This window comes from Trachinotus anak, unplaced genomic scaffold, assembly GCF_046630095.1.
Source record: "Trachinotus anak isolate AG129_WGS33_773 ecotype Australia unplaced genomic scaffold, CSIRO_AGI_Tana_v1 ptg000025l, whole genome shotgun sequence".
Taxonomy (NCBI): domain Eukaryota; kingdom Metazoa; phylum Chordata; class Actinopteri; order Carangiformes; family Carangidae; genus Trachinotus; species Trachinotus anak.
This window is the reverse complement of record NW_027273876.1, coordinates 12,478,897-12,502,961: the sequence shown is the minus strand read 5'-3', so window position 1 is coordinate 12,502,961 and position 24,065 is coordinate 12,478,897. Positions and strand designations below refer to the sequence as shown.

The following is a 24,065-nucleotide window of genomic DNA, read 5'->3' as shown; positions in this document are numbered from 1 at the left end:
GGCAGTGGAAACAAAGGATTTCCTGAATTAAGACGTCAAAATGACAAAAACACACTACTACTTTGCAAAAAAGTATGAGCTTGAGAGGACTTGCCACCGCTCTGCTAGTACGATTCGAAAAGTAATAAAAAAAATTAGCAAGTAGAGAGACAGACAGGTAAACAAAAGCAGACTAGGATACTATAATACTACATATTATTACCATTATAATTTCACATTCAATTTCAGAAGTATAAAAAGTTTGAAAAGTATCAAGTTGTGGATGCTTGTGAAATTGAAGCAATTACAGCCAGTAATGGATAGAAATGACAATAACGTCACATCTGTAATCCGCCATCTTCACAAATTAATGTCAACTGAATCACTACTGAGAGCAGGCGATGGTGTCATCGACTATGATTGTGAATATCCGCTCCATAAACATCATTCTGAAATGCGGTATATAATTTCCATCCATTTTCACACAACATACCTCTCACATTACATGAGTATGTGGAATTATAAAGTAGGGAAAGATCTTTTTTGCATCAAAGTGCAGATTGGTTGGTGGAGGGGGGGTGGGGGTGTGTGAGTGCGTCTGCTTTCACGCGGTGGCTGTCTACCCTGCCGCTAAGCGTGTCATGAAATGCCTATAAAAAATTAAAGCAGGAATACAGGCGCGTTATGTTTGCACACACACACAGTTGTCTGCTAGGCATCCCAGTGTGGAAGCATTTAACTCGGTCCAGACAGAATGCCAGCAGAGAAAAAGGGTGCAAAAAAAAAAAAACATGAAAACCAAAGACGACTGCAACGATCTGAGCGGCATGTTCTACATGTGAAAAAATCTCTGCAACATCAAAGTTCCCCCGAAAGCCTTACTAGCGTGCTCGAAGCCCGTCTGCATGCGTCTGAAGAGCCGGAGCCTCCACTCCCAGGCTTTTAGCTGCCTCTCCCGGTCAGATCCCTCCCGCTCACAGGGACCCTCGCTCCGCACCTGGGCCTGCAGCTCTGACACCCGCTGCTCGGCCTCCTGCACCAAGGTGGCCAAATGGACAGCTCGGCCCTCCAGACTCACAACTAAGAAACCCATGGGAGAGGCAGCGAGAGAGACAGAGGGAGAGAGAGAGAGAGAGAGAGAGAGAGAGAGGTCAATTCCTGCACACTGTATCAAAAGAAAAGTTTCATTGGCCTCAGGCACATGTTAAAGCGACTCCATTATTTTAAAATGACTCTGACATCCAGAAAATACTTTTATATTCACACATAAAAACAGTTGGTAAATAGACGTCAAAGCTGAGCAATGCTGGACTATAAATCTGAGTGGGCTGTTTTTCCAACCAAGATTCAAAGAGTGAATGCAAAATACTGTGAATGTGAAACGATGATAGTGAAAGTTCCTAATTAAAAGAAAATTCTCCTGTACAAGCTTTTTTTTTTTTTTGATTTGAACTATTAAATCCAGTAGAACAAAAACTGTGCTCATTACAATATAATTTATGAGCTTCATCAGTGAAGTCAATATTGTGCTGGCTTTACTTTGATCAAGTGCTTCAACGATGCACGTGGCCGCACTGATATTGCAAGGAATTGCCTGCAATGTTGCAAATTGCTTTTGCAGGCCACTCTTTTTAATGTCTTTGTTTGCCAAAATGCTGCGGCAGATTCCTCAATAAACTTCATTTAATGTAACTAAGCAGTCCCTTTTTAGAGATGACATCACCTAGAAAATGACACAGAAAATGGGCAATGAAAGTCAGAGGAGTGAGAGAGGGAGGAGTATTCTTCATATGCGGTTATATGGGAGCACAAAATGGTGGGAACATGCATAGACATCGTTTTAAACAGCCATTGTAAAAGTATTTTTCTGCAAAACTTGTGGAAAAATGTGTATAACTCATCTATTTATATCATATACCACAGGCTCATGCTGCCTCCATCGGAGGAATGTTTTTCTCAAAGGGGGTAAGGGGTTACTAAAACAATGTGAACAATGATGTTTACTTACACAAAAAAACACATCACTATAGTCATGATCAGATGTAACGCCCACTGAAAATATTCTAATCATGGCTGAGCGGTTAGCGATGGCGGCTGCTGGTGGCGCAACAAAGATCAAAGGGTTCGCAGATCACTCCAAATAAAACTATACAACAGGTAATGTAAAGCTGTTAAGGTCACAAAGGACAGTAGCATACTGTACTTCTTCTTTGGTGGCTGGTCATTCTTGGAGTGTTTGGGACTGGTGTGTGTCTGTGTTTAGTCTGTGTGGTCTGTGTTTGTTCATTGTAGATTCCACTGTTGAGCGTTAGATTCCACTGTTGACAGTAAGTTTAAAGCTCCGTGTCAAAATGTCCATCTGGGTGTTTAATTCTGCGGCTCTCTCGGTGTCTCCTCAGTGGCTGTGAGCTTCTCTTTGAATCGCAGCGTCCTTTCTGGGTGTCAGTTGTGTTGTTCGCTTCAGCCACTTGTGTGAAGACCTGAAGGCCGTCTTTTAGAAGAGGTAAAGCGAGTGTTGGAATTGAGTTTTAAGGTTCGGGTTTAAGTTGGGATTATTACTGAGGATCCTTGGATGGGTGAACTGCTGAAGGTCCGTGATGATTTATATTTCCAACCCTTCTAGGCCTAGAAACGGGTCCAGATGCTGTCACCAGTGTGTACGTGTGTCTTGATTTGTCCTTATTTCACATCAAGGCCGGGATCCTCAACAGAACATTAAAGTGGCTCAGTCCCACTGAGAGCCGTCAAGGGATTTATAATGTGAATATGAAGTTGCTTTAGAGATTTGTTTGATTGTCTTTGTCTGCCCTTGTCTCTGTGGTAACCACACACTGAAGTCAAGCACGGCAAATATCAATAAGCATCAAAATCAATTGCTTTCAGGGCTTAAGGAAAAGTCTGCAGCGCCTCTGATGTCAATTCTCCTCAGATGGAGTTTGATTAGTACATGCTTACAAAAACAGAAGGCAAGCCTTTACTTTCCTTATGTGCTGTTCTCTCCTTTTCTCTCCCTTTCTCTCTCTCTCTCTCTGTCTCTCTCTTTCACACACATGCACACACACACGACTTGCGCGCTCTCATGAGTTATTTGGGTTCTAGAGAGAGAGCACAATCAAAGAGCGAACTTCAGTAAACACCACTTTCCATTCAAGTGTTTTCAATTTAATGATACCTTTATAAGACGTCTGGCTCAGCTCTGGAGAAATGTGTGTGTGTGTGTGTGTGTGTGTGTGTGTGTGTGTGTGTGTGTGTGTGCACAAGTACAAACACAAACAGCCTAGGAGCCTTACTGGCGAGTTCTAATCATTAACAGAAGAAGGGAGCGGAGGCTCAGCAGATCACAGACAGTGAAAAGTGCTTACGAAGATGACTAATATTGCATCATGATTACCACCCCTTCATCGCCTTTAATACGTTTTTGCTGCCAACAGAAAACAGAAAGAAATGTGTGAGTTTGTCAGTAGCGTGTAAATGCATGCATTACTGCGGTGCATGGCAGGAGATTGTGTTATTGGTTATGTGTGCATTGTTGCTTTGGGCAACACCTGCAGCAGCTTTGGTTTCAGCTGATGTTGTGACAGCAGCTTTGGCGGTTGCAGGTTCCCACAGATGAAGCCCAAACAAACTCTTTGTGATATCACTTCTGAGCTATGCCAAACACTGAAATCTACACAGGGGAAAAAATAATTAGAGATCAGTCAGTAAGTGACAGATGTGGTTTTACTCCTATCATTAACTTGTAAAGGGTACAAGTTGTGATTGGCAGGAGACAACTAACTTTTTCCACACATGATTCGATTGGCTTAAGGATCAGACTACTCAACAAGCTTCCTTGTGAAAGCCAAGGTAACATTTTCTATGGTGTGACTCACCTGTAGGCGAGCCAAAGTTATATTAGCAAAATAAAAGCTTGTCAAAATTTACAAGGAAAAATACATGAAGACACGAGAGAAGCATTGCTCTTATTAGAGAGATTATGTGGTGGTGACCCCAGGGGGGATTTTGGATATTTTTTACAGAACAAAAGATGAATAGAGCAACTACACTCAATTTTATATAATGACTATCTCTGTACAATTGTATGGACTGTAATAATAGGCTTCATATGAGCTTTGGGAACCTTGTGTGACCTCCCTTGTAAATATGTTTCAGGTTTTATTCCATTGTGTTCAATCCCAGAAAAAGAACACACTCCAGCTAGTAGGTGTTTGTGCTATGATATAATGACAAAAAGAAAATGAAAAAAAAACAAACAACAGAAAAAAATAAACAAACCCAAAAAACAAACCAGATGTGACTTTCATGTAGAAACTGTAAAAGCGACACTCACAGTGGGGGCTCTCCTTGGCACCGGCTCGCAGTAGCAGCTTGGCCATGGGCACGTTGTTGGTCATGATGGCGATGTCGAGGGGCAGGAGACCCTCGCTGTTTGGAGTGTTGAGGTCCAGCTCTTCCAGACTGTACTGGGACAGAAGCAGCTGAACCAAGTCCAGCTCCTGGTGCTCCACTGCCTCAAACAGAGCTTCATTACTCTGGAACTGTGACACAAACACAGTTCACATGGAGTTGAGTTGGAAAGCTCATCTTATGATACTTTGACACATTTTAGCTTTTAACAGTGAATGTTGAGCTTTGTAATCATGTGCAACCTGCTCACCCTACACACACCCACAATGCCTCACTCTATATACTTTCTGTCTTGCTCTACAATAGATGAATGGGTGGGTGTATGATCTTACTACCTGAGGTTCTCTCACTATCCAAGCCTTTATGTTTTCCCTGACTATTTTTAGACTACAATGTTCCCGGGCTTGTTATTTTTTCCTTCTCTCTCTCTCTGACTTACTATGGTGGTTTTGCGCAGCCTCTCCTTGTCTCCTCCCCGTCCTGACACCACACTGTCCTCCAGGGCAGGGGGGTTGGTGCCCACACGGAACTTTCCAGACAAGTTGCGGTATAGGCGGCGAGCCGCGCTTGGCGAGGACAGGCTGGCTGACTTGCGGGCTGGGGCCGGCTGGTGGGCCTGGTCCCCCCTCATGGGCTGCGTCATCTTGGCAGAGTCAGCCCTGGAGGAGAGACAGGTGGGTGAGAGACAGGAGGGAAGACAGAAGAGTGGAATATGACATTTTATACAACACATGGACCATGTGATCTCTTCTCGCCCATTAAGACCACATGAGACTTCACATCTTTAGAAAAGATCAAGAGTGCCAAGTGCAACAGACTGAGAACAGGAGAAGGCTGAGCACACTTAGGTTCAGAAAAGTATTATTAAAAAAACAAACTTTCAGCCTCTAGACCTTCATTGTGACCTGATGCCCCAGCGATGATCTGGTGACTGGAAATTTGGCGTGCCTAAGTAGTAGTTTCTTGGTGACAGGCTACTCAGCAACCAAGTTTAGATTTGGGCTCTGGAAAACAGCACCAGAAATTCATAGAGCTGAATGTGGCAATATTGTTTTATGTGCCAGGGCATCAGGGTCTTACATGACTCACATTGTACTATATAACAGCTCCACATATCAATTGTTGAAACAAATTGAATGCCTAGTGTTGATGTAACAGTATGTATGGCAGTGCCTGTCAGGATTTGTGGATTGTAACCTCTTGATGCAAAGTAATGTCCACTCATGACCCCTATCACACACTGCATGAAGGATGGTGAGCAGCGAATCTAAGGTTTATTTTGCCATTTTAATTATCTGGGAAAAAAAAACAAAACATTAATCCAAAAAATGGTTAACACATTTGCATAGTCAAAACTTGTTTTTTAAATCCCATTAATACCACAATCCCCAAAAATGATCTCCGCCCCCCTGGGAGGCAGGACCAAACACCTGGCTGAGAACCACTGATCTATGGCATGGTGATAAATGACAATGATCTGCCAGATGGACACCATGTTGGCATATGACTCATCCTGCACTGGCAATGTCGGCTGCGGAGCCAGTTTGCCAGTGCTGTTCTGTAACAGCATCTCTTGCCACTGGCGTCTTGGCATCACTGGTATGATGACTATGCTGCCGCTCTCCATTCTGCCATGGGAACTATGTAGATGATGGTGAGTTTCTAGGGCGAGTCTGGTACATAGTGTTCACACACACTCAGCTGCTGAAGGAAATGTCAGCGGGACTCTACGGTAGATGGTGATAGACTCCATGACAGGTCCCACCGAACAGAGGCAGAGAGATAAATGAATTCCTAAAGGGTGCTCTTTCAACACCTTTCTCTCCCTCTGTTCCGCGCTCCCCTCCTAACTTCTTAAAAACTCCCTTTTTATCATCTCCTCCCCTCTCTGTTTTTCTTCTCCTTTCCTGTCCCTTGCTCCTGGCCTTTCACTCTTTCCCTCTATCTCCTTATTGCCTTCCTCTTTCTCTTCTTGCCTTGATTCAAGACTTGATCTTTGTTTTATTGTGATATGATGATAAACAATAAAGATATAAACAATAAAGAATCTCTCTGAAATAGATAGTTGTGTTATTGTCGCTTTACTTTGATACCATTTCTTGAAAGGTAAAAAGGTTTCATAAGTCACCTTAATAAGTAGGTTATATCTAATTTTTGAGATATTTATCTTCCAAAAATAATAAAATCCCTAAATCCCTGCAGCCATCAACGTGTTTGTCTCTTGCCATGTGTCCTGTTCAAGTCCTTGAGAAATGCTTGCTTATTATCGGTCACTCTGGAAAACAGCATCAGTTAAATACCACAAATGTAAATGTTGCTCTTAAAAAGCAATGGTTTGAACAGGAGCAGGGACAGCTTGAGGAAAGTAAATAAAGGTTGAGTTAGTTTGGGCCATCACGCCATATGCCAAGAAGTATCACACAGGCCAAGAACAGATTTGTCAAGGTGAGAACATCTGTAGGAAAAATGTTATTTATACTCCCGCTCCGCTATGGACGTGTGAACCCACACGATCATGCATACACACACACACACACACACACACAAACCCTCCCCCAACACATGCAGTTCGTACAACAGCTGACAGCGGCCCACATTGTAGACTTTAAAGCAGCTCCGAGCCCCCGCAACAAGCCCTTTTTCACAGGGCCGATACACCTAAAATACCCCCGATCCCTGTCCCTTCCCGCTCCGTCCCATCCATCTCCACTCCATCCCGTAATAGAGGCCTTATTTTAGACATCCTCGTGTTCCCGGCTGGGCCTAACCTATTCCAGGGTTCCAGATAAAGCGCGACAGGTATTTGGAATAATTTTTCCATGGGCCTGGCCCGGAAGATAAAACAAGAGATATATTTGTAATGCATGTGCCGGTATCCCATTTCAAAGAGAAAGCCCATTGGAATCCAGCCCCAGGCTTATTGTTATTTGCCTGAGATGGAACAGACGACTTTTTTCTGTCGGCAGGACGGTGCCCCATCACTCTCTGACGACATTAGGGAGTGTGTAATATTGTGTGTGTGTATGTGTGTGTATGTGCATGCGCTTTCAAAGAGCATCCTACACGTGAGATTGGGATGTCATTCCCCAATGACATGCCCCCTACCCTACAGAAAGATAAAGGACGGTACATGACAAACAGAGATGTTTAAAAAAAGCTATACAACCCTAACAAGCAAGTGTCTGTGAAAGAGAATGTACGATGATAAGAAGTGAATGCGAGGATTTCAACGCAGCGTTTTCAGCCACCAGTTTATTCATACTGTTAACGGACGACCATCGTGATGACCACATGCTTTTGTTACCTCATCCAGCCATTGGCCTCAGTGGCTCTCCTAAAAAGACAAACTTTATTTCACTAACGCAATGGCTCAAACATTAAAATAGAGGGAAAACAGACAGCTGAAGTTAAAATCAGTATATCCACACACCAGATATTCCTTTTATCTCAGCATCTTCACCACCCTGAGGCCACTGCTTTTAGACTGAGACTGCTGCTGCTCCAAAAAAACGAAAAACAGAGATACAAAAGCTCATGACACTACAAATAACCACACCTGAACTCACTTGAACTCACACAGACACAGACAGAGTGAGTCTATGTCACACAGTTTCCTACAGTTTTACCAGTTTTGGGAGGCAGGAAGCAGTTGTTCTGGGAAACCAAAGTCTCTACCAAAAGCCAGGCTCCATGTTTGGCCCCTGATCAATCCCACATCAAATACAGCCAGCCTGCTGCAGTGAGACTGGATCAGCCCCTTAAACAATCAGCACCCCCAAGTTGCAAACATGCATTCACACAGCATTGGCTTTATTAGTTATTGCAGCCCTGTTTACGCAAACAGCTTATTCCTCCAGACAGTGAGTCACATGTAAACAAGGACTACATGTTACGCAGAGAAAGTCTAGACATTCATTTACTGCCTGACTAAAAGTCAAGATGGGAAAGACCCGAGATTTAAGAAAATGATAAATAATTGTTGGTTCCAGTATTGCAGAAAATGCAAAGTTTCCGGGGGTTTTGTGTGAGGGAAAAGGTGGTAGCCTATATATAACGGTTCATAACAATGGTGGGCAGAGGAAGATCTCAGAGACACTTCAAAGCAAATCTGCAAACTGGCAGCAGAGTGGAAAATGTTGCTTGGTCTGACAAATCAGTTTATGTTGCAATATATACAGTAAATGACAAGGTCAGAACCATATGAGAGAATGAATGCATCCAACCCATGTCCAGGAGTAACCACACACACACACACACCCCCACACACACACACACCCCCACACACACACACACACACACACACACACACACACACAGACATCTTTGAGCAATTTGAGCATTTTGATGGGCTGGCAATAAAATCATCAACAGGTATCTGGCACCTGTTGTGGTTCTTGGTCAGAATTGAGATTAGATACATTTTTTCCCACTTTCTCATCAACACCGCCAACAGTAGGGTTTCTTTGAATTCTCTTTTTTCTTTCTCTCTCTCTCTCTCTCTCTCTCTCTCTCTCTCTCACTCTCTCACACACACACACACACAGTTTGTTTTTGTGTCTGCCTCCTCTGCCTGTCACTGGCGCAACACATTCATGACATTTGTTAATGCAGCTCAGGGGAGAATTGGGAGCAATGGATCTCCTTGCTAATGCAAATACAGCAGAAATGTTGTCAGGAAAGAATGAGGTTGCATAGCTGGAATCTCTATTTTAAGACAATTATTTGTTCATCCCCACTGGGTGACGTAGAAATGGGTAAGACGAATGGGAACTTGAATGTAAGCAGAAAAAATGTTCTTGGCCAACACTTCTGCTTCTATAAATATAGATAACGTTAATCTAAACTATAAACAATGGAAAAATTTTTGCACAGCACACACACACATGCATTGTGGGGTATCTACAGGCATGTTTATGTGTGTGTATGGTGTGCATATGTGCATGAGCATGTTGGCGCCGAACTGTGTAGAGGAGCATGAAAAAAGATTTTATTAAGCAACAACACAATTATGTTGAAGTGAGGACACGGAAACACACACACATACAACTATATATGGACAGCCACAAGAGCATATTTATCCCAAAGGGCTTCAAGGCACATAGAGCTGAGGAGATTATTTCTTAAAAGAAACATTTTACAACAAAGCACTGCTGCAGCCAAAATCACTTTCATTCTGTCTGTTTTCTTTTCCCTCCGTCTGGTTCTTTCCCCTCATCTTCCTTCCTTGTGCCCTTGCCTTTGCTAGACTTCATGCTGCCCCCCAAACTCCATCCTATTCCAGCCCATCACAGAGTGACACACTGTGAGCTGTGTGCTGACAGGAACCCCCCTCCCCAACACACACACACACACACACACACACACACACACACACACACACACACACACACACACAACTTCCAAACTCCTCACAGGACCAGTCTACCGCCACGAGAACACATAAATCTCTGCTGCATGTTAGTGTGTGTCTAATCGTGTTTATTACACATGGGCACAAATGACCATTCATATTAGTTGACATGCATTGCTTCGGTTGCCTGCACAGGTCAAGTCCCACAAACTAAACAAAGAACTGGAGGGAGGTAGATGGATAAAGAGAGTGAGAGAGAGAGAGAGAGAGAGAGAGAGAGAGAGACAGAAAAGGCAAAGAGCGGCACCAGAAGGACAGTGCTCACTGAAAACACAGTGGTGGGGGTCAGAGAGGCAGACAGTGAGAGGAGAAAGTTGCACAAACTCACTCACTCACACATTCACACAAACACACACACACACACACACACACACACACACACTCTCACACACACATACACAGAGTACACTGGCTGCTCTAAATGTGGCTTGTAGAAGGAAATTCTGAAATCTGAGTCTTGGCACCAGACAGGCTGGAAGCAGGCAGGCTGCTGGACGCACAGAGGGAGAGAGAGAGAGAGACAGAGAGAGAGAGTGGATGGAGGGGCGGGGGGGGGGGGCAGTATTACTAGAATTTATATAGCCGCTGTACCCTCTGTTTGGCTCTTATCAGCTTATAGGCAACATGAGGCCACGCCAGCACTCTGACCTGCAGCCTCTCGCTCGCACTAGTTGGCATGGCAACACAACAAATGCAGACATACTCGCTTCTGCTCACATACTAAAGAATATACATACACATGCACATGTGCAGCAGTGTGTTGAGATTTCATATGGCTTTATAGCCAACATGACAATCAGAGGGAGTCTTCAGGGTCATATTTTATAGAGGATATTTCAGTGAGGGATGTATCAGCTGTGCGCATGAGCGTGCTATTGTTTCAGTGGTACACATTTGCTAAAAACATCCCCCTTCCCTTTATTCCCAAGGAGCCTACATAGTGGGATGCAGATGGATTATCCTACCAGATGTGCATTTGAAAAGTGGTAGACTGGCCTCTAAGCAATAATCAGTGAGATTATTAACATGGCCTCTCATAATCAGATCACTGTATATTCTTCTGATAACAAGCATCACCTAGACAATATTTTGCCACTGTTGAGTCATCCCGTTTTGCTAATCCACTGCCCACTGTAGCGTCAACTTCCTGTTTCTGATTAGCTGGGAGTGCTGAGATGTTGTGGACCTTTGTTCTGAAGAGATGCAACAGTAACATGCAGATATGATTCTCTCCTGACGTCTCTCACCTGTGTGTGTGGCATTGCACCACAATCCCAGGAGCTGTGTTGACTGTGATATGTATAAGATCACTGGTGCCCAAGTTGGTTTGAAAACATCTGTTAGAAGTCACAGCTAGTCAGAAAGTAACTGAACTGTAAACCCGCTGTAGGCACTCTGCTTTTACTTATGCTTCTAACTCATACATGAGTCACTTTGAAGTGGGAGCTGTGTGCATAACTGGGGAGTCGGGCAAACTGTGGACACCAGGTATATGCCATACCATACTGCATGCTCCCACATGAACACACTCACACTGCCCTTTATCCCCCACCTCCCTATTTACACAGTCTTTTTCTCTGTCTCTCCTTTTATCTTGTCCTCTTCTTCTCACTTTCGCTCTCTCTCCCTTGGGAGAGCGGCAGAGAAAGAGTGGGCGGTCCGCTGTATGTTTAACCTTTGAAGTGGGCCTGCTGTGCCGAGCAAGGCCTGCCACCTGTTGGCTCAGTGTGTGTCCATGTGTTGTGTGTGCACGCAGAGGTAAATCTCTCTAATTTTGATGAGGGGGGATGTGGTGGCGGGCAGCGTCCGACGTTCTCAGGAGGGGGGTGGTGGTGGTGGTGGTGCTTCCAAGGTAGGATCACACACACAAACATACATACAACCCCTCCTCTGTCAGAGGCTTGGTGACACCATGTCTCCCACGGCGATCGTGGGCCCAGCCTGGGTGGCTCCAGGCCTTCTGTGTGTCTCCCAGTGTGTGTGTGTGTGTGTGTCACACCAAAGGGGTCCCTGTCTAGGCCGCCATATGCCACCCACCCAGCCAGTGAGAAGAAAGAGGCGGGGGCGACCCCTGGCCACTGAAGCCACCAGTTGGCCCATTCTCTCAGTCACACGCCGGCCGGGCGCCATGTTTATCTGGGATAGGGATGGATGGAGTTGGTTGGGGGGTGAGGTGGGGTGGGGTTGGGGTGGGGTGGGGGGTGGGGGGGGTTTACTCTTGACTGCAATAGATAATTTGTAAAAATGATAGAATAAAAATGATAACATGCTGACTGGATGTTAGACAGAGTGGAAAGGTAGCACAAACTCATTTAAAGTGTGTGTGTGTGTGTGTGTGTGTGTGTTTAAAGGCTTTAAAGGATGGCACATGTGGGACTCAGCAGCTTGTCATGCCATGAGCCATAAAGGACCATTCACAGATGGAGTCGAGACAATTGTAGCTGTGAACATGTGAAGGAAGATGAAGATCTGGATGGAGGATATTAGGACGGACTCACTTCAGGTCCAGCTCTGGACAGCACTTACACTGGGTGAAGTAAATGGGGTAACTGCTGTCAGTCAGCTAATTGGGTTAGAGGTTAGGGAGGGAAAACATAAGAGTGCAGAGAATTCCTCTGAACTGACAACAGTAAGTAAAACTTTTTGCTGGCTATCACAGCACCTCTGTTCCTTTCCAGTGTACACTGACGTGGGCGTGGACGCCTGCACTACCTGGGCTTCCTATCTCAATCTGCAAACCATTTTCCAAGACTAGTTTCAAACCACAAGCCTCTTGGGTCCCCAGTTGATTTTCTTTCTGCCTCTGACCCTGAATCCATCCCTCAAACACTCACAGAGAGTAGGCAGAGGGGTATAGGTCCCCCAGTCTCGGTTGTCTTTTATCAGCTTATAAGCAACACATGGAGCCACGCTAACCCTCTGACCTGCTAGCTGCCTGTCTCTGCACACACACACGCACAAACAGAAACAAACACACACTGACACACCACATTAACTGCACAGCTCTTTTCTCCCATACTCTTTATTTCGTAACTTCTCCCTCTGCTCCCTCTTTCCAAAATTGCAGTTGAGTTTTCAGAGCTTGTCGCCACTCTCTCTCTCTCTATCTCCCTCTCTCTCTCAGTCTCTCTCATTATATTTTCAATCTGTCTTTTCATCTACTTCAGTCTCAATCATTTTCTCCTGATCTACCCCTCCTCTTCTTACCTATTTCAGTCCTCTCTGACCCCCCCCCCACTTCTCTCTTTCAGTCTACTTCCCTCCTGCTGCCCTCCAACCCCCCACCCCCTGTCTCTCTGTGTCTGTGTGCTGAGTTGAGGTTTGGAGTGGAAACCAGAGTATCAAATCGGAGACACACAGGACAAGAGGGAGCCAGCCTCATAAATCTCCCTTAGTGCAGCCCACAGCATCCAGAGTCAAGAACACAGTGTGTGTGAGCATGTGTACATACACACATATTTCAGTGCATGTGTTTGTGTTATTGTGGGTGCATGCATCCCTAAGGCTTTTTCAATGCATGTGTTTTCTATGTATGCGGCGGTATTTGCAGTTTATTAATCTGTGTGAATACACGGATGTGTGTGTGCTTGTGTGTGCTTGTGTGTGTGTGTGTGTGTGTGTGTGTGTGTGTGTGTCTAAGACAGAATAGCCCAGGGCCTGTCCAAAAACAGAGGTAAGCAGAAATTTTGCTCCCTCATGTGGACTGGAATCTATAGCCTCTCATCTCGCCAACAGCTCGGCCTCAACAAATGATTATTGCAGGCCAAGAGGCAGCTGAAGTACAAACTAAACACCACACCTGAAACTGTGAATAAACAGTCTTGTTCGGAGGAAAATGTTTCCTGTATCCTCAAGAGTTTTTCAATAAAAACTAAACTCCGGTCAACTCTGTCATCAAAGAGCACGAACCTTTTTAAAATTTTTTTTTTTATCTGGTTTAAAAAAAAAAAAAAAGCAGAGAAAACAATCTCACCAGAAGGTCCATTTAGTAGTGCAGCTGTTCCAGAGCTAATATTAAAATCAGCAATGGCAACCCAGCAAGTCATGTTAGATAATAATGCGGCAACAACAAGAAGGTTATATATTTTCAGTGAAACATTAAAAAGAAGGGAGAAAATACAATAATTCTTTTCTAGCTCTGTATTGCATTGAGTGTGCATATTATCTTGAGCTATAATTTGTTCTTATAGCAATTTACACCATTAGTTTTAGTGTTTTAGTGTTCAAGTTTTTTTTTTTTTTTTTTTAAGAATAATGTCTCTTTTAACGTAGCCACAAAACAGAAATAAAGTGTCAGACATCACCGGCAGGAATCAGTCCCAGTTTGTAGTGAACTTTAACAGTACGTTCTGATCAGAATTTCTAAAGAGAAAAATTACAGGCATCTATAACCTCCTCATTTGTCCAACTCGTTTGAACTGACAGCTCTCAGCCACAGAAGAAAGGAGAAAAATCTAAAGAGGGAATGAAAAAGAAAAGAGTGGGGAATATTAAATCAAATTAGAACCAAATGAGGCGAGTGGCACACTGTCCAAAACCACTTTACACCCGGGCCCTTTGAGCATTGCCCTTCTTTTTCCACTAAGACTTTGGTGATTTCTCTGTGTTCTTTTTTTATTCCCTTTGTGCACAGTTCATACGGATTAGCACTTGGTAACCCCCATTCCCCCCTTACACACCCAACTCCACACAGTGCTAACTATTCCAATGTGTGTTTGCTCATGTATGTGTGTGAGCATGAATATCAAGGAGAAAATCCGACATGCAGATATGAGTTTCTGCCACTCGGTGTGTGTTTGGGTGTGTGTTAATATATTGGCTTTGAGAAGGAGAGGCTGGTTTCTTTCCTGACACTGAAGTTAAGACGTCATCCTAAGAGCGCTGTCAGCTTCGAGTTATCCTTGAAGACAGGGTGGCACCAGACGGAGCACAGGGGCCCTCGGGGGATGGAGAGGATTTAAACCTTGCAGTGTAGACAGAAGAGCCACACACATCACAATCAAACACATACTGATGCTGCACCAACTGCACTCGTTCATATTTCAGCCTTTATTTATCAAGTGGATATGGTTTGAGTGCATGTTACACGTTGATGTTTAAGTACTTAAGGAACTGTTATGTGAAATAAAAACTGCTTGGCCGACATACACGGCTGCCTCTCCATTGTACTCAAGGGTTTTGGCAAAGGGCTGGCACTGCCTCTCTGTCACCATGAGAGGATATAGAAATAAAGACTTATTTACAGGCTGTGTGCTGGAACAGAACCAGTGTCCCTTTATAGCCCCATTATTGACTCCCAGACTCTCTGGATGTCTCCTGTGTCCACGTTATGCACAGGAAACAAGGCAGCAAATATACGTGCCAGTGAGAAACAGATCTATGTAAGGCCGGGTGTATTAGTTCAGATATTGAACTCACATTTTCTCATAATCCTGAGAATTCCCTTCGTGACACACTGCATGTTGTCAGGAGACTAAGCTAAAATGAAATAGGTTTTAAAATGGATTTAGAGAGCTAGAAGTGAAAATTGATTTTTACTCAGAATCTCACAAGGCCACCACGTTTACCCGAGGAAGTCACTGATGTACATTTTAATCATTAATACTGAAGTTTTCCTGGAATATTTTTTCAGCAATCTTAACTAGCGTAGCAAATACCCTTTTATTTCCCCTTGAACGCTCCCTCAAACCCTCTCTCTCCCCCTCCTTCTACTCTTTTCTCCACTCCTACCCCTAGAGCCCATTTACTATGATTACCAATAACAATAACACTGCCATTATCTTTTATTATCGCATTTTCCCAAGGCCCTGCCAGCTCTTACAGACTTTGATAAAGCTACAAAACAGCTCCTGTTTCAGGCTTGTATATGGGGCTGCCTTGGCTCAGAATTCCCTTAATAGTCACAGTTTGTTTGGGTATCTGATTTGAATCGACATAAACGGCAATGGTCCACTAAATAGATAGTAAAGTGTTAAGCCACCTGAGACTGCTTTACTGCGGAGGGCTGCTGCTAGGTTTCCAGCTTGGCATTTTAAATAATCCCTGTCTCACTTTACTCTTTAAAGTTTCGATTTAAAGACCGGAAGGAGGGGGCAGGCAAAATTCTAACTTAATTCTAAAGCATATATTGATATATAACTCTACAGTTCACTTTCATTACAGGCAAATACATTCCAGTGCTTTCTTTAACTGTTCTACAGCCTCTGTTAAGAAAATTCTGTCTGATCTGTACTGTAATTTCTCAGTATTCACTATGTACAGTAAACCATGACTCACAGTTATGGAAAATGACTCAAGAAACAAATAAAACTGGAAATCACCACATGCAATTGTCAACTCATATTTAATATGAAAGGAGAGATTTTAAATTCTGACCATTTTTTTTTGTTTACCCACATACAAAGCCAGGCCTAATGGGACTTAAAAACAACATTCTCACACGATGTATTTGACAAGTATACTACAAAGAAAAACAAAGCTCAATTACTATGGAAAAAAGTCTCATAAATAGTGAGAAAAAACAATAAGAAGTGAAAAATGTCGAGCAATTCCAAAAATGCGACTGACTCATGGGATGGTTTCAAGAGATGCTACTGGCACATGTGTTTTCCCTCTGAGCGCGTTGATGTCTGTGCATTCCAGAGGAGCTGTGCTGGTCTCGTCAGGAGCTGGACTGACCTTGTTTCACCTCCCAGTAGCATGACTCAGCCCTCAACCTTGAATCTCTCCTCCTGGGGTCCCTTGTTTATTATGTCACAAAAGGCCAGTCACACTCCTGTAACGGTGGCTCACCCTGGAGAAAGTCAGAATCCAGCTGTAGCTACCACCCCGACCCCCTACCACTGAATCCCTCTTGTAAATGAACATGTCCAATCTACCCACTGTGTTTCATTAAAACCAGACCACATCAATCAGGGCCTGAACTTTAAAGGCCAGGTCCCCTCTCCAGCAACATAGGAGAAAAACATGAAGCTGTTAAAGTAAAGGACCTCACACTGCACGTACACTCCAACACTCATACAATTAACACCACATTTCTGCTGGCGGACCACACATTGCAGCGTCAGTCCGAGACCACACAGTAGGTCTCGTAAGACCGACAAAAGACCTTGTAAGACCTCACAGCGGGCCCTAGCATGATTCGATAGGACCTCAGAGGATCCCACACCTGTAACTCCATAAACCACAAAGTAACTCCACTGAATAGCTACCGTAGTCCCCGCGCTGCAATCAGAAACCTGGAAACTGTTTAGACCCGTGACTGTTTGGACATTTTTTGTACTTGACAAAATTAAGTGCAAAGGAAGTGTAAGATCCGCTTTAACCCGGGGCTATTTTCCCAATGGTGAGAGAAGTATAAAGGAAGAGCCAAGAATACATAGCAGGAAGCTCAGGGGGGATGCCAGATGAACAGACGGCAGGATGGATGGGTAGATAAACGAGTGGAGGCCAGGCAACAAGAGGGGAGACTGGGAAGGATTCCCATGGGTGGGGACGGGAAGGCAGCCTCGTGATGGAAAGCTTTCAAACTCCTTTCATCGGCTGCCTGAGGACTGGAGCTTTACAAGAGCAAGATGAGCCGGCGCCACTGGAGCTGCTTGGCGCTCTTCAACGAAACCCAGACGCAGAGACAGAGCAGGACCCTATCGGCACTCCACCCACTCTCTGCCCCCGCCCCAAACACCAGCCCCCATTCCTCATCGACCTCAGCCTTGACTTCGTACACAGACACATCACAGCAAGGCTCAACTGCAGTTGTGTCTCTCTTGTTAGGTGTAACTGTTTGGATTTAAAGTGTGATGAGTGAAAAAATTCTCCTGATCCAAAGTTATGAAGTTTTATTTCACCTCATAATCTTCATAGTCCAAGAACCAAAGAGCCGTGTAGACGAGTTAGAGTTCTAGTAGTGAAGACCAAGTACGCTGTCATAACGTTAGATTTTTAGGGATCATGAAAGAATGGGATAAAGTAGATTAAGAGAAAGTTGGTCTTACCAGTCCACGCTCAGAGATCGTCGCCTGTAGGATGGAGGTCTGTCTGACGAAGTCTTCTCTGTTTTGGCGGGACGGTCTTTGAGGGATAGACGGTGTGTAAATTTGGAGATTCCTGACTCTAACCTGTGGGACAGAACAAGAATAAACAGATCAGAATAAGAGCTTAGCCCATTGCTTAGCTCGTTTTTGCCAAGCAGTTACGGAGAAGTTAACATCCAGTTAGTATCCACTGGGTGTCTTGGCAGCTTCTCAGTTCTCAGTATATATAATTGTTAATAAGAAAACATACAGAGGGACTGGCACACATTAGGTTTATCGTGTACAATTCTTGACACTATAAAGTATAAATGTTCATCCAAGCTTACTATTATGCTGCAAAACATATTAATCCCAGTAAAACAGATTCTCTTACACCTAAAACTAAACTCAGTTTCACAGAAATCACAATACTCGGTGGAAATGTAGCCCATGAAGTTGATAAAGAGTGTAACAATGCTGCAGTTCCCAGAGGAAACATTAGGTTTCAGGGAAAGCCGCATACTTCCTGTCTAATTTTCTCCAAATCTTTTTCATAGAAAAAAAAAAAAAAGTGAAGTCACACACATTTTAATCTCCTCTACTGGGCTGCCAATGTCCCAGTTCAACTTTTCTCTCAAAATTAAAAACAGGAAATGTAATATTTCTTCCATTCCAGCCCGGGACACATTTGATGAGACTCAGCATTGCAATATTGCTGTGGTAACAGTGGGGACTAATCAAAATGTAATAATATTCTCTATCAAAGAGCCAGACTCACAGAGGAGCATTGCTGAAGCACAGAAGTGTAAGTAATGTAAAAATGCACAAGACTTATTAAGCCAATGGTTATATAATTGTAGCCAAACTGGTTGGTGGATTAAAAAAAATGTATAGTAGAGGGAATTTCTTACTTTTTTTTAATTACAGAGGATTAAAATGATGCCCAGGTAATGTGCGGCATTCTTTGCTCAACTAATCTCAAGCACTTGCAGTTTCAGTTTCATAATGAAATGATAAAATATCCCTAATACTGACTCATACATAATCACACACATACACAGATCTCCTCTCAACCTCAGCCAAAAAGCATTTTAGTCTCCATGGTGAGCTCAGCTGGAGACAAACTCCAGGGATGAGGAGAGCACAGACCACTGGGGTGCACCCTGCCGCACAAACGCGAAGCTTGTATCTGCCGACACTGCCGTCAGTTCATGTGAGATGCTGCGGGAATAGCAGTTCACATAAGGCTTTGATAAAAATGGATTGATGAGATTCTACACAATAGTTCAAGCCATTACTTTGATTTCTGAACAGTGACATGGATGAATGACAGTGTGATGATGTGGCCAGTTGCGCCTAATTGAATTGCCAAACTGGCATCATGTCACATCGTGTCAGGACGCTGTATGAGTAATTCATCCATTCTTGTCACGGAGACTGCTCGAAGACAGAAGGTCTGAGAGTGTCCTGTCAAATCCAATGCTTCAGTGAGATGGCGATCAGATCTGAGAGAATGATTACTCCAAAAGATGAAATTGGATCAAGACGTTTATTGCATCATGGAGTTGTAAATGTTCCAATTGGGGTGAATAAAAGACTGCTATGACCTTGGAAATTAAAGTACAACCCTTTTAAAAATTACAGATCCATGCCAACTGGGCATTCTGCTACCTGGAACTGGAACTTCCTCCATTCTTTTTCAAACTAATAAATAAACAAAATGAGATTGATTTATTGCCAAAATGTTATTTCATCACTCCCTCAAAACCAGTAGAATCCACATCATAAATTAACATCCTCTAAACACCAACTTAAAAAACTAAGACAAGCAAAAGTGACAATTGAGGAGCATACTTCAGTATTACATTAAAGCTTTCACAGAATATCACATGAAATCAATGCATCTACATCAAAGACTAAAAATAAACCTACACTATATGATCATACTATACCCAAACTATATCTAAGAAAATTGTTCAACATTTTCCTTTGATTTAAATGAGCCCATGAAAACATTCTCTCCTGCTCTACAAAAAGATTCCTCTTAACACCAGCTGTTTCACTGTGAAGACGTTTTCAAAAGTGAAGATGAAAATACACAAGTTCTCATTCAAAATGACCTCATGCTATGGCTTATCTAGTACAACAACCCCCAACCCTACTGCCTTCGTTCCCACTCCTACATCCTCAGCTACTGTTTCCTGACCCTGAGCCAGCTTCTCCAAAGAGTTGGTTGACCTCGAAGACAAAGAGGCATATTTTCCTGTATGAATCACACACATGGGGTGTGGGATTTTAGTCAGATGGCAGAGTAACCCCTAATTGATGGTATTAAGCTAGGCTGGGCTTCTTCTTCTTCAAGGGCTTTTAATTAAATTAGTACCACTGCCCTGTGCACGCCAGCCACTGCCAACCATTGATGCTGATGTCCTTTTACATAAACTGAAGCCTTTGCTGGTCTGAGAAATTCCAGTTCATAAATAGCCTAAATGGGTGATTGTTCATCACTGGTTGTTAATAATTGCTTTTGTTTTTATAGATCTAATATGTTTGGCCTGTGACCAATACTTACTTTAAGAGTTCCCTGTAAAACTTCAAACAAACTTTTGGATCAAATACGTGACACGACATGACCATAGGATAATGACTTCAATGCCATGAAAACACACAGGATCACGACTTCAAAGACAAGGGGGCCAGTGGACATAGAAGAGGACTCAGGGAATCCCTTTGAGGGGTTTAGAGGAAAACTGGACATGCGAAGCAGGTGGGTCTCTGTGGAGGGGATCTGCTGGCAACTGGCTGCCTCTTGGCTCAACCCTGGCTCCACCCCATGCAGCTGTCCCTGATAACATCATCACAGCAGGCACACTGTGGTGACGCAGTCCCCTTGGAGGACCACTCAGGATATCCCAGTCGATTATCTTCTCATTAGAATCATATTTTCTCTTTCATTTTCCTGGTGTTGATTACAGTTTAAGAAATCAGACATTTGATTGATTTGATTGTTTTTCCTTTGAGAATTGAGCTTGGAGGAGGGTACATCCAGTCAAATATGACCTTGAAGCCTTGTGATCCTTTAGACACATCCAGTGAAGCTTTTAACCTATGACATCACCAGGCGAGTACATACAAATGAGCACACTGGTGCTCAAGCTCCTTTTCAGCTGCCCTGCGCTCTCAGAAGAAAAAATCTACAGGCCAGTGTGGGCATACCTGCATGTGCCAGTCTCTTGTCAGTTTCCATCTCAAACCTCAGCCGCTTTGCCCTGCTTTCAATGCACACAGACAAAGGCTATTAAGTCATTTCAGACCACATGCAGAACGGACGCTTGCGGAGCAAAGCTGCACAGCATGTGTGCACAATGGACAGCTGCCCTGCCATGGGAGCGTTCCTTTCCATCTCTTTTCTATTTGCCTCTGATGTATAAAGCTGAAATATGATGTAGAAAAATGTACAGACTTTACCATGTCACCTCTGCCTGAGAGCTTATCCTCATGCCTAATTTTACCTGAGATGCCTTTTTATTGATTGTGACCAAATTAATAATCCTGTCCCAATGGTTCTTTAGTTTAGTGCTAATTAGCAAATGTTACCGAGCTAACATACTTCTAAGATGGTATATATGGTAAACATTACCTGTCAACATTAGTATGTTGTCATTGTGAGCATGTTAGCATGCTGACACTACAATTAAGCTTGAAGCACTGCTATGCCCAAGGACAGCCTCAGAGCACTGCTAGCACTGCTGGCTTCAGACTCTTCAAATAAGGCCTGCAAACAGAGATAATTATTTTTATTATGATGTTATCCACTCGGACAGAAACAAATAGTGTAGTGCATAGTGTATTTTTTACATTGGTTAATTAGACCTAAAAGTCTCCACGTTTTTCATATTTTATGTTTTGTTTTCATCATCATAAAATCCCTTGTCCTCCCTTTTATAGTGACTACAAGATATGCTAACTGTCCCTAATATATCTGTCCAGTGGGAAAGCCCACCACTGCCTCGCTGCAATGTGACTTAGATTATGATCTGTGTGGTGATATGGAGAAAATGTTGACCTACGCTCACGTACACATTTGAAGCCCTCACACACACGTTCACACTGTCACTGCGAGGGATCGCTTTCTTGCAAACCACTCACCTAATGTCCCTTTCCCTCAGTTCTGTTGCCATGGCGGCAATTAACTGTTCAGAGGTATTAATATGCAGAAGCTCTACTAAAGAACGTATTGTTCTCGCTGGCAGTACACAACCCTATCAACTGTGGACTTTGACCCCGCTCACAGGCTCAGTAACCCACTGCCACTACAGAGCAGAGTTAAGACTGCATGGAATTCTGGCAAAACTGCTGCAGCTCAAAGACGTTTAACTGTGAAATACAGGGAGAAGCTTATTTACAGTGTGGGCAATATTCATCTGTTTTATTTCTAAATTATAACTGTTATAAATTATGAATTCTGAAAACAAGCTCCATTCCCCAAGGTGCTAATTATTCAAGTTATTAATATGGCAAAGTACTTCCAAAAGTTGTTAAAGTAATTTCTATGTAAAATGACTAATTCAAATATAGTTTTAGCATTACATCATTAGCATTTTATATTACCATAATTTGGGTCATGAATTAATGATAAACCTTGTTAGTTGGAGCTTTATTTACATTTTCTTGTCATGAATGCACAATTATTATTGTTTAATAGTAAGTTTTCAATATGTTTATATTTCGATTAATGGGAATGACAAGTGTGCTCTTCATAGCCTCTCATCTCACACAAAGGGATTTGTATGAAACATAGTTATAAAAGAGATCCCACTGCAGCAAGCAGAATGCTATGCATTACACAATCTATGTGGTCTGTCTGAGGTTGGGCTGCCCTTAACCACAGATCTTATTTCAGATTACTAAGGCACAGACACTATAGTAAATCATAAGCAGGACAGACAAATACCTGACCTTGTTTCAGCAATTATGGGCAATGGCTGTCTACCTAAAACAACTATTTTGAAAAGGAGAGAAAACAAAGTGCTAGGATTTCTTTCATCTCTGTCTCCTGCTATGGCTTCCTGTCCCTGCCAGTGGAACTCTTAATACGCCAAAAAGAATGTGGGCACCCACCCATTAACAGATACATGCAAATACAATGGATGCAAGCACACATGCTTGCAAGCATGTGCGCACACACATACACAAACAGTTTAATTCGGGAACATACCCCTCAATGTGTTTCATTAGGCAAACAAAAAGGCTTTCAGTGGTCCAATCATAAAAGAACGCAGCCAAGCTATGAACATTGCTAATTAAAATCTGCTCAAAGAAAGCCTTGTTTTCCACTCACCATCTCCATCCAAACCCATGTCTGTGTGTACGTCTCTGTACATGGTGGAGGCCGCTTTTATTTCACTTGGACTGAGGTCTCACTAATAAAACATACTGATATTTCTTCAAACTAACAAGCTTTTCCTTCACTTTTGATACGATTACATTATCTGATTTGCTCAAAGTGTAATGCTTAATCATTGGGAGCAGTGGGGGTCAATAAATGAGAAGCAATATCACAGCAGTCTGTTGCACAACACCTCATGTACTCTGGAGTCGAATGAATTTGGCTCATTTCTGATTACTATAAAATTGTCTACAATAATGCATCAAAACTATACAGTGCATGACTAAAAGCAAGTCAACACAGAACAAATATGTTGATGAGAGAGATAATTCTTCTAGCGCCTACATGAGTCCAATGAAGAGGGGAGGCATTTAACAGCCAGCTCATTGCCTTGACAAATAAATCCTAACAATAACTTCAAATGCTAATGATCTCATCATACTGCTACGTGCCAAAGGAAAGGACTCTGTTATCACCCTACACACATCTTTTCATATGCTGCCTATCCACCCACTACGGTAAACAGAGATATTTCCTTCTCTGCTCTTCTCCCTCCGTCCCTTCGTTTGCACGTCTCTGAGTCACACTCATCGTTTCATCGTCTTTTTTTTTTTTTTTTTTTCAAATGTCTCCCTTTTATTACTTTGCTCTCTCTCACTCCTGTTTTCCACGGACTCGGCACATACAGAGTTTGTCAGGGAGACAAAAATGAGGGAGGAATTTGATGCCTTTTTTTCACTTTGGTCAGCTCCCTGTGGTGTTGGGTTTGATGCCATTCCCTCTGTGTCCCCCTCCGCTTTTGATGTGTGGCATAAGGCTGACTCAACACAGTGAGATATACTGATGATGGATCTGAAGTCAAATTAAT

General features: G+C 43.1%; 1 protein-coding gene across 6 annotated transcripts in view; it reads right to left on the bottom strand.

Annotated features, from left to right (window-relative positions):
- The window catches only part of ankfn1b (ankyrin repeat and fibronectin type III domain containing 1b), a 124,349-nt gene that overhangs the window by 15,972 nt on the left and 84,312 nt on the right, over positions 1-24,065 (bottom strand). For all 6 annotated transcript variants that reach the window (XM_071463010.1, XM_071463009.1, XM_071463011.1 and 3 more), the window contains 4 exons: positions 17,791-17,913; positions 4,826-5,045; positions 4,310-4,517; positions 862-1,059 (listed from right to left, as the gene is read on the bottom strand). In XM_071463010.1, the coding sequence (XP_071319111.1) occupies positions 862-1,059; positions 4,310-4,517; positions 4,826-5,045; positions 17,791-17,913 (749 nt within the window). The remainder of the gene's footprint in view (positions 1-861; positions 1,060-4,309; positions 4,518-4,825; positions 5,046-17,790; positions 17,914-24,065) is intronic.